Source organism: Cebus imitator, unplaced genomic scaffold (genome assembly GCF_001604975.1).
Source record: "Cebus imitator isolate Cc_AM_T3 unplaced genomic scaffold, Cebus_imitator-1.0 Scaffold172, whole genome shotgun sequence".
NCBI classification, from domain to species: domain Eukaryota; kingdom Metazoa; phylum Chordata; class Mammalia; order Primates; family Cebidae; genus Cebus; species Cebus imitator.
The window spans coordinates 3,437,616-3,448,749 of NW_016107487.1; the positions used below are offsets into that span (position 1 = coordinate 3,437,616).

General features: G+C 47.3%; 2 protein-coding genes across 3 annotated transcripts in view; one reads left to right on the forward strand and one right to left on the reverse strand.

The window, feature by feature from the left end:
- Positions 1 to 3,086, reverse strand: part of MTA3 (metastasis associated 1 family member 3) — a 290,525-nt gene extending 287,439 nt beyond the window's left edge. Inside the window, exon 1 of the mRNA XM_037744410.1 lies at positions 3,017 to 3,086. The gene's annotated coding sequence lies outside the window, so the exon portion shown is untranslated. The remainder of the gene's footprint in view (positions 1 to 3,016) is intronic.
- Positions 3,087 to 3,931: 845 nt separating this feature from the next.
- KCNG3 (potassium voltage-gated channel modifier subfamily G member 3) overlaps positions 3,932 to 11,134 on the forward strand; it is a 57,820-nt gene continuing 50,617 nt past the window's right edge. Inside the window, exon 1 of one of the 2 annotated variants that reach the window (XM_017544871.1) lies at positions 3,932 to 5,201. In XM_017544871.1, the coding sequence (XP_017400360.1) occupies positions 4,537 to 5,201 (665 nt within the window). In that variant the 5' untranslated portion in view covers positions 3,932 to 4,536. The remainder of the gene's footprint in view (positions 5,202 to 11,134) is intronic. The other variant, XM_017544872.2, reaches the window with a different exon arrangement.

Consider the following 11,134-nt stretch of genomic DNA (forward strand, 5'->3'; position numbering starts at 1 on the left):
GGGTTCAAGCAATTCTCTGCCTCAGCCTCCTGAGTAGCTGGGATTACAGGTACACGCCACCACGCCTGGCTAATTTTTTGTATTTTTAGTTGAGACGGGGTTTCACCATCTTGGCCAGGGTGGTCTTGAACTCCTGACACCCGCTTTTGCCTCCCAAAGTTCTGGATTATAGGTGTGAGCCACTGCGGCCAGCCAATTTGGACTTTACTGTATGGACAACTTGTAATTATGTACATTTATATACTCCTTTTAGGTTTTTGTTCGTTTTTTGAGGCCGAGTTTTGCTCTTGTAGCCTAGGCTGGAGTGCAATGGCACGATCTCAGCTCACTGCAACCTCTGCCTCCCAGGTTCAAGCAATTCTCCTGCCTCAGCCTCCTGATTAATTGAGATTACAGGCACCTGCCACCATGCCTGGCTAATTTTTTGTATTTTTAGAGAGACAGGGTTTCACCATGTTGGCCAGGCTGGTCTCGAACTCCTGACCTCGGGTGATCTGCCTGTCTCGGCCTCCCAAAGTGCTGGGATTACAGCCACAAGCTACCACACCAGGCCATCTTTCATGTTTTTGAACTCAGGAATGCCCTGATGAAAATAGATGGACGGAAGAGCTCTCTGGTAGCATTATTCCGAATTCATAGAGATAGGAAAGAACTGAAGTGCAAAGAAATGAAGGAGAAGGTTGTGGCAGCAATCCAGGCCCTGGAGATGGAGTGAGCAGAGTGTGACACTAGGAAACCTGATTCTAGCCTCTGTCAGGATGCTGCTGCTGAGGAAGCTCGGACAAGTTACAGCCACCTCTCTGAAGCTTTGTTACTTCGGAGGGGAGAAAAAAACAGGAGTAGGCCGGGCGCGGTGGCTCAAGCCTGTAATCCCAGCACTTTGGGAGGCCGAGGCGGGTGGATCACGAGGTCAAGAGATCGAGACCATCCTGGTCAACACGGTGAAACCCCGTCTCTACTAAAACTTCAAAAAATTAGCTGGGCATGGTGGCGCGTGCCTGTAGTCCCAGCTACTCAGGAGGCTGAGGCAGGAGAATTGCCTGAACCCAGGAGGCGGAGGTTGCGGTGAGCCGAGATCGTGCCATTGCACTCCAGCCTGGGTAACAAGAGCGAAACTCTGTCCCAAAAAAAAAAAAAAAAAAAAAAAAAAAAAAAAAAAAAAAAAAAAAAAAAAAAAAAAAAAAAAAAAAAAAAAAATTTACCAATAAAAAAAAAAAAAAAAAAAAAAAAAAAAGAAAAAAACAGGAGTAATTTGCTGTTATTATTATTTTTTTCTAGTTTCTAAAACTAGAACATTAGTGCCACAGGGTATTTCAATTTCTAAAGCTTTGGGGCAGGGTGTTCAGAGTCGTCAAACACATTCAGTTATGCAGTGCAAAGTGACGAAGGAATCTGTGTTCAAGCCAGAGTCAGCAGTATAAGGGTCACAACTTTTTACTTAAAGAAACTAGAAAACCTCTAGGTTCTTTCAAACTCCAAATCATACCTTTAAATTGTAACGCATTCTAAAGATTTAGATAAGAAGACCCTAAACATCATTCTGGAGTCTAGGAGATAATTCAGATGTTCAGATGTAATAATTCTCAACATTATCTTCCCAAAGTACAAAGGAATAGAAATGGCTTTAAGAATGGTCTCTAAACCAGATTATATTGAGACAAGCCTATCATTTCTGCATCACTGTTTTCTTTGTTTAAGAAAATGATTTGGGTATTGCTGCTGCAGCAGTGGTTGATGATATTAAAATCAAATGAAAATATTACTCTTGAAACAAATGAAATGATTTAAACCCATCTCTCTAAGAAAGCTTATGAAAATCTACCTAGGAGGCACACATTATATTTTCATCAAATTAATTTGTTTTCTAAGGTCAAATTTAATTTAAAATGAGGTATTTCTTCAACTGGTTCAATCAACAGACAGAAGAGGGATTCTACGTAGAGAACACAGGAAATAAACACTGTAATAATATTGGAGCACACAATTGACACCATAGTTCTGTCTTCTGTTGCTTGTGATGCTTCTAGAAAGTATTTTTTAACTGCTTCCTGATGAATTGGCTCTTGTTGGTGTGAAGCCAGGCTCATGTCTGGCTCACATCTGCAAACTTTTCCCCATCCTCACATCCTAAATCCATCTTCAAGACCTACAAAGTTCTTGGTCTCAGTGTTTCTCAGAACAGACCCTTCCTTCTTCATCCTCACAGACATGGGGTTGGGGATCCCATTCCTGGGTTGCTGAAATGACCTTCTCCTTAGAATGACCCACAGGGCAAAGACATCTTGAAACAAAGCTTTCATCAAGCCATTTCTGCTATTAAAACCTCCAAGGATCCCAATGCTTATAGGATCCAATCTAAATGCTGCAGTTAAGATCCCCATTGTCTCAGTGGGCAAATGCATTACACTTCTTTACAGGCTTTACACTTCCACATTCGAGATTTTGCTACTTGGAATGTTTTGCCCTTTCTCTCTTGCCAACTCATGGCCATCAATCCGCATCTCCAATACTGTCTTGAAACTCACTTTCTTATGGATGTTTTCCTTGTTTAGTATCTACTCAGTAGATATTAAACAGCAAAATAGATACTAAAGAGCAAAGTATATAGTAGATACTAAAGTAGCAAATAATTCCTGTTTTTGAGCTTTTAATCACATTAAGTGCTTTTAAGATAAACTATCCAAATCTGGGGATAAACAACTCACAGAGATTTTCATTCTTTAAGAAACCACCCAGAGTGATTTTATTTTATGTGAAACAGCACTCAAATTTTCAGTTGTCTGCCTTTTCGCTAGGAAGCCACTCCAGAATCAGCGCAAAATGACTCCGTATGGTGACCTCTAGTGGGCACCGGACAATCCTACAAAATTATGAAAAGTGGAGGGCAAAGAAAAACCCTTCCCTTAAACCAGCCAGGCTACCCTGTGGTCAGATGACCTTATCTCACCCTACCCCACCCTTACTTTTTTCTTCTAGTATTTGTTTTGCATCTAACACAGTTCGCCTTACAACTCACCTGTCTTGCCTCCAGCGGGCTGGGCTACTGGTGTCGTGTGTCAGGTGAATGAATTGCTGGTGGCAGTTTAAAATAATCCCTGCTAAGTGGAACCCACTCCCTGGGCACGGACAAGAGCGCTGGGTAGATCGCTCTGCGAAGCCTTCAGGGGCTCTTCCAGCTCCGAGGGTCGGTGCTGCAGCCGGGTCAGGGGTGCGCAGGGGGAAATCAAGATATTTTGGAAAGGAGGATGCAGACGAAGGCCACGAGAAAGGCTTTTTGCCGGTGACACGGCGTTCCTCCCCAGACTCTGACCCCACTCTAAGGGCAGCACCTCGAGAGGGTCCAGGAGCGCTACACTTAGCCGCCTTCTCGCGACACGCGCACCAGAACGCGGGGGCGGGGGCCGGGGGGCCGGGTCGGGGGCCGATCCCCTCCGCCGGCGGGATGGCGGCACCGAGTCTGGGGGCTGGGGCGTGCGGCCGCCTTCGGAGCACGCGGTACGTGGGTCGCCCCGCGCGGCGGGAGGAAGAGCAAAGTCGGCAGGAAAAGCCGTGGCTGGGATGCCTTCCCTGAAAAATCCTCAGGGGCGATCCCAGAACCCGAGCTGGGCTCCGGACAGTTTCTGGAAAAAGCTCTCCAAACGCCGTCTGTCCCCGCATCCAAGTCCACACTGGGCTTTGAACCAGGGCTGTGAAAAGGGCCTTTGGGGACTGTCCAAATCACCCCGATGGCCCAGGGAGGGATGCGGAGGCAGGCATCCCAGCCGTGGGGCTTCCCGCTCCACCGCCCTGCGGACCCCTCCCGGCCACTGAGGGCTGGAACGGAGCGGGAGGACGGCGTCACGAGGCGGGGAGCCAGAGGTCCAGGGTGGGGCGCCGGGGAATCCCAGCCCTTACATGCCAGGGAGGTGCGGGAGCGGGCGGGAAGCGGAGGGCGGCGCGGAGGGAGGTGAGCGGCGCGCGCGGAGCCGGCGAGCGAGGAGGAGGACCCCACAGAGGCCCCGCCCCCGCCGCCGCGAGCCGGCTCCTCGCCGCCTCCAAACCCGCTCACTTTGCCTCTCGCCTCTGGACGGCGGCGGGGCGGTCGGCGGATCCGCAGCCGCAGGGAGCGCCGGAGACCGGGAGCCATCCCTCCCCGGCGCCTCCTTTCGGCGCCGGCACCCCTCCGGGGGTCGGCGCCGCCGCCTGGGAGAGGGCACCCCGGCCTCAGAGTGGGCAGCCCCCGGACACGAGGGGCGGCGGCGCGGACACAGCCGCGTTCCCAGCCAGTCGGGCGCAGCGCTGGCGCCCGCGGGGACTCCCCGGCCACCCGCAGGTACCACTCGGCGGAGGGCGCGCTGCTAGCAGCGCCGCCCGGCAACCCGAGACACGAGAGCCCAGGGACCCCCGGGCCAGCGGAGGGCAGGAGCGGAGCCCCTGAGGGAGCGCGGGCCCCGACGGCGCGCTCCCTCGTCGGCCACGGGCAGGCAGGCCCTGCGTGGCGGCCGGAGGGGGGCTGCAGCGGGGCCCTCGGGCCGAAGGTCCCCCGGGCGGCCAGCCATGACCTTCGGGCGCAGCGGGGCGGCCTCGGTGGTGCTGAACGTGGGCGGCGCCCGGTACTCGCTGTCCCGGGAGCTGCTGAAGGACTTCCCGCTGCGCCGCGTGAGCCGGCTGCACGGCTGCCGCTCCGAGCGCGACGTGCTCGAGGTGTGCGACGACTACGACCGCGAGCGCAACGAGTACTTCTTCGACCGGCACTCGGAGGCCTTCGGCTTCATCCTGCTCTACGTGCGCGGCCACGGCAAGCTGCGCTTTGCGCCGCGGATGTGCGAGCTCTCCTTCTACAACGAGATGATCTACTGGGGCCTGGAGGGCGCGCACCTCGAGTACTGCTGCCAGCGCCGCCTCGACGACCGCATGTCCGACACCTACACCTTCTACTCGGCGGACGAGCCGGGCGTGCTGGGCCGCGACGAGGCGCGCCCCGGCGGGGCCGAGGCGGCTCCCTCCAGGCGCTGGCTGGAGCGCATGCGGCGGACCTTCGAGGAGCCCACGTCGTCGCTGGCTGCGCAGATCCTGGCCAGCGTGTCGGTGGTGTTCGTGATCGTGTCCATGGTGGTGCTATGCGCCAGCACGCTGCCCGACTGGCGCAACGCGGCCGCCGACAACCGCAGCCTGGATGACCGGAGCAGGTACTCCGCCGTCCCTGGGAGGGAGCCCTCCGGGTAGGACGCACTGCTTCTCTGCCCGTCCTGTCCGTCCTGTCGCGTCCGTCCGTGCCGTCCGTCCGTCCCGTCTCCAGTCCTGTCCACCTCCGGGCGGCCGAGCTGTCTGCGTGCGCTGCCCAGCGAGGCCCCAGGCGCAGCCGACTACGGGACGGGTCGGTCCCCACTCTCACCCCGATGTACGGGGCACCAGCGGGATCTGGCCCATACACTAGACGTACCTTTTGAGGGCGAAATCCCCAGGCATTGGGAGGGGCTTATAGAGATAAGACAAAGGTCCCCTCTCCTTTACTTTTGAGCAAAGAGCAACCTGCTAATTAGATTTTTCTGAACTTTGATTGTTAGTGTTCAACAATTAAACCTTGAGCTAAGCGCAGTTTGAATTATTTGCCAATTTTTGGTAGCGTTCAGAAAGGTGAATTCTCGTTATGGTGAAATGTGCACTCTCCACACATTCTGTACACTCTGCCTCCGGCATAATATGTGCTGTAATGGAATTGTTATATTATAAAGGAGGTTAATTTACCGATAGACTCTAAATAATGGATGTCTGTGCCCTTTTCTCTCTCCTTTTCCTACAAAGTATGGAGTTAGAAAAGCTCTTGTCCACCGTTTGGTATCAAAGACTCATACCGCGGCTTTCAGAGGGGCTATAGTATTGGGAAGGGAAAAAAAAAACATTACCTTGAAAGCAGAGAAGAATCTAAACTGTCCTAAATCCAGAAACAGTATTTGGGTTATTAATTTTTTTTTCACTTTACTAGGATTAATGGAAAAATATTGCAGACTCTTTTTAGACTGTTTTACCTTTCAATGGTGATAGCACTTTCCTGCTTTTAGTACAAGTGAGCATATTCGGTGGGGTCGGAGGAATAAGCAGACTGAGGTTGGACTTTCAAAGGAGATAGCCTTCTGGAGTACAAAACCGAAACTGCATATTATGGTTTATCTGTTTGACACTGTTTTAAGATCCTCCCTCCATTCACTTTTTAAATTTGAGGTTGTGCCCTTTCATCTTTTCCTGATAGGCATGCTCATGTTCAGAATGGCGGTCTTGCTATCGCTGTAGATTACTGCTACATAATATTCTTCCTGCAGGGAGTAACAATTTTTATACAAATCCAAGGAGTAAATAAAATTGTCTAGTGCCACGGAGTCTATTATTCCTTCTTGGCTTGAAATCCAAGAAACATGCTTTGAAAGGAAATTCATTAGGAACTCATTTTGTTTAGTGAATTAGGTTCTAACAGTTTTGGATTTACAGATAAGAATTACTTATTTGGTACTCCAACAAGACAATGAAGTTAATGTATTTACCTAAATACGTAAATGCTCTTGATTTTCCTTTTTTAAGGAGGGCTTTAGGAAAATGGCCTTGAAATTCTGATTCTCTAGTAAATGTGGATTCTAAGGTTGGTGAAGGTTTGAGCTACATTAGCAAAGGAAACAGGAGAGTTGAGTTATTAGTATAGATAACAAGGGAGTTGACTGAACCAGTATATGAGCAAAACCAATAAAATGCCTCAAATATAATCTTAGGGGGAGGGATGGTCTTTTGGGAGAGGGAAAGGGCCATGTGAAGATCATTAAAGCATTTGTAAAGAAATGAGAGAAATGAATAGTAATTTTAGGGAGAGAAACACAAAAAACAGAAAGGGAAGTCACAGAGATGGAAAAGAGGGAGACTGCAAAAGAAGTGAAGGGAGAAAAGAAAAGTAATGCTTATTTGTGTATATGTATTTTATGTATGTGTGTAATTATTCAAGTCAGAGCTGTTTCCTAGATACTTAGATATTTCAGGCAAAAGCATGTTTTTCTTGGCTTAATGGCCCAGTTTTTAGCCTTACTCTCTGAGTGTAGGTATATGAAAACCAATATCTGCAATCCCAAACAGATAAACTGCAGGATGGCCGAAGGAGGGTGCTGCACATTACAGAGGAAGCTCCCTCTGCCCTTCCACAGAGAGGGCCCTTAACTGTCACTTTAAGTATAGTCGCTCCAACCTTGCTTCCTTGTAGTTGCTGAAATTAGTCTCTCCAAAACATCATTCTCATTATTTGACCATATTTCACATCTGCCAAATAAAGCCAAAACTTCTTTCTTGGCCTTCAAGGCTCTTTACAGTTTGACTACAACCTGCCATTCTTGATTTATGCCATCTTAATTTGCAAACATCTTTTGGCTATCTGCTATGTTCCAGGCACTGCTGGTGTTCCACATATTGTAACTTTCTCTTGTAAAGAAAAGTTGGTGTCAAGTTGGTGGTGTAGGAATCAGAGGCAGAGTTGATCTCTGAGAGTTCAGTTGTTCTGAGAAGGCCTTCAAGGTGGTGGAAGATGGAAACAGACCGTGGTTGGAAGATTGCAAAGGTCGTGCACTGCCTAAACTAGCAGGGAGTGTCATTGATATAAATTCTAATTAATGCAACCAGCACAACCATGTGCATCCTGCCTGGGAACAAAATAAAGAGACTTTTTAAGATAAAAGGATCAGGGGCATGAAACGTGTATATGATGTTGTTTGTGGAAACTTGAGTCCGATGATGGAGTGAGAGGTGGATAGAGAGCAGATAATAGAAGGCCTTGAATCCCAGGGAGAATAATTTTATTTCGCAGGCAGTGGCTAGCCATTGGCCAGTATTGTGTTTGGGGTAATGGGTTATTCATGTAAAGTAGTGCATGTGATGCATGTGTTCCATGATTTGGGGAGAGGGAAGATTGTACACAGGAAGATGAATTGGAGATCTTTCTAGAGGGAGGGGATGAGAGCTTGCATGGCTTTGTGGTGGTGGAGAAATGGAGGAGAAATGACAGCTCTGGGAAATACTAGGAAGAGTCAAAATTAATCCAGGGCATTGGAAGGGCACAGCATCAGGGACTGATGAAGTGGACCTTCCAAGAGCTAAGAGTATCCCCTGCCACTAGCAGTCTCCATTTGTCCAGCCTGGCCTGCTTACTTGTTCCTGAGCCACTCAGATGTCCCTTACTGTGCAGTGCCTAGCCTGCTGAAATTGGATTATTCATCAAGCCCAACTCAGATTCTATTCTTCTCTTGAAGCATTTACTGATTACCGTAGTAGATTGGTGTTTTCTCCTGAACTCCTTGAGGAATTGCTTATATGTACTGTTTATTTGTAGCATTTATTTGGCATCTATGATATCCTTCTTAGCAGCATGGTGGTTATATTTTCATATAATCATGTCCTAGCTCCTAAGCTAGATGAGATAAAAAGCCCTAGAAGGCAGGTAAATTCTCTAATACTATTTCTTATTAAAACATCTTTTATTTTGTATTTTTGTTGATTGATTGATTGATTGAGAAGAGATCTCACTCTATCTATCTCCCAGGCTGGTGTGCGGTGGTGTGATCATAGCCCACTTCAGCCTGGAACTCCTGAGCTCAGGTGATTCTCCCACCTCAGCCTCTGGAGTAGCTGGGACCACAGACATGAGCCATCACACCCAGTGAATTAAGAACATTTTTTGTAGAGAAGCGGTCTTACTATGTTGCCCAGGCCTGTCTTGAACTCTTGGCTTCAGGCAATCCTCCCACCTTGGCCTCCCAAAGTATTGAGATTACAGGTGTGAGCCACTGTGTCCAGCTGAAATACTAGGAAGTAATTCTGAGTATTTCCCAAAGTTGTCATTTCTGTCCATTTCTCCACCACCACAAAAATTGCTATTCAGATACCATAAATATCTATTGTTTATGTAACATTTCAAAACATAACCTTCCAGAACTATATCTTCTATTGCATAGTTTAAAAAGCTGTTTGGGGCCAGGCGTGGTGGCTCATGCCTGTAATCCCAGCACTTTTGGAGGCCGAGGCAGGTGGATCACCTGAGGTCAGGAGTTCAAGACCAGCCTGGCCAACATGGTGAAACCCTGCCTCTACAAAAATATAAAAATTAGCTGGACATGATGATGGGTGCCTATAATCCCAGCTACTTGGAAGGCTGAGGTGGGAGAATCCCTTGAACCCAGGAGGGGGAGGTTGCAGTGAGCAGAGATGGCATCATTGCACTCCAGCCTGGGTGACAGAGAGACTTATGTTTGGGGTAAAGCAGTGGGCTTCAGTTACCAGAACTCTCAGTTGAAGCAGACAGAATTCTTTGCTAGAGAAAGAAAAAGGTCTATCAGGCTGGGCGTGGCGGCTCACGTGTGTATTCCCAGCACTTTGGGAGGCTGAGGTGGGTGGATCACTTGAGGTCAGGAGTTTGAGACCAGCCTGGACAACATGGTGAAACGCCATCTCTACTAAAAATACAAAAATTAGCCGAGCATAGTGGTAGGCGCCTATAATCTCAGCTACTCGGGAGGCTGAGGCACAAGAATCGCATGAACCCAGGAAGCAGAGGTTGCAGTGAGCCAAGATCGTGCTACTGCATTGCAGTCTGGGTGATAGAGTGAGACTCAGTTTCAAAAAAAAAAAGAAGAAAAAGAAACGAAAAAGGAAAAAAGTCTATCAGGAAACAGCCTGTAGTCACAGCTACTCGAGAGGCTGAGGTGGGAGGATCACCTGAGCTCAGGAGTTGAAGGCTGCAGTGAGCTATGATTGTGCCACTGCACTCCAACCTAGGCAGCAGGGAGATCCTGTCTCAAAACAAAACAGCAATAAAAAAATCAAGGAACAATTATTTATCAAATATTTAATGATACAAAAGGAATAAAGATATGAATATGGTTTATTTTTATTAACCTGAAATTTTGGCACAGTACACAGTCTAAAGTTTGGAAGAAATCTTGAGAGGTCTTCTAAATCAATAATTTAGAACGTTTTGTGTATGAGGATAATCCTTTTAAATTGATTTGTTTTAGATGGTTAATAATCCTATAAGAATGGTTCAAAATCTAAAAGCTACAAAACGAAGCCTTTCTTCATTCTCCCAGCCATTCAGTTCTTTTCTCTAGATGTAACGAAAGGTACTCGTTTTTGATTTGTCATTTCAGAGACGTTTTATGTATCTGTAAGCACATTATATATATTTACAAAAGCCAGAAATCCAGTGAAATACACACTGTCCGGAAACTTGCTTTTTAACTAACAATGTGTCATGGAGATCATTCCATGTGAGTCTATGAAGAGCTTCCTGATTCTGCAGCTTCATAGTATTCTACTGTAGAGATGGCCCATAGTCACTATACATTTGTGGTGTTTCTTGTCTGTAGGAAATGCTGCAGTGATTATCTTGTTCATGTACAGTGTATTTCTTTTATGCAGGTATATCCATAGGATAAATTCCTGAAAGTTGACATTGGGTCAAAGGGAATATGCACTTGTAATTTTCGTAGATAATTCCAAACTGCTCTCCAAAAAGATTGTACTATATCAGTTTATACTCCTGCCAGCAATATAGGAGAGAGCATGTTTCTGCGTACCCTCCAAGTATTTGATTTTTACTGTGCTGAAAGGTGAAAAATGGTATCTAGTAGTTTTAATTTGTTTTATTTTGAGCAAGATTTTGTATCTTTACATATATTGAGGAGACATTCATCTTAGTTTTAAAAATGAGATATTTATACCTTATTTTGTCAATGACTTTCTTAATTTGAAGATTAAAAATACATTAAAGCTGCAGTGAGCTGAGATCATGCCACTGCACTCCTGCCCGAGTGACAAAGCAAGACTCCATCTCAAAAAAAAAAAAGAAAAAAGAAATTAGCCCTTTTTATGATATGAGTTGCAAATACTTTGTTTTCCAATTTAGGACCTCATTAAAAGAAAACTATAATTGCTGGGCGCGGTGGCTCAAGCCTGTAATCCCAGCACTTTGGGAGGCCGAGGCGGGTGGATCACGAGGTCAAGAGATCGAGACTATCCTGGTCAACATGGTGAAACCCCGTCTCTACTAAAAATACAAAACATTAGCTGGGCATGGTGGCACGTGCCTGTAATCCCAGCTACTCAGGAGGCTGAGGCAGGAGAATTGCCT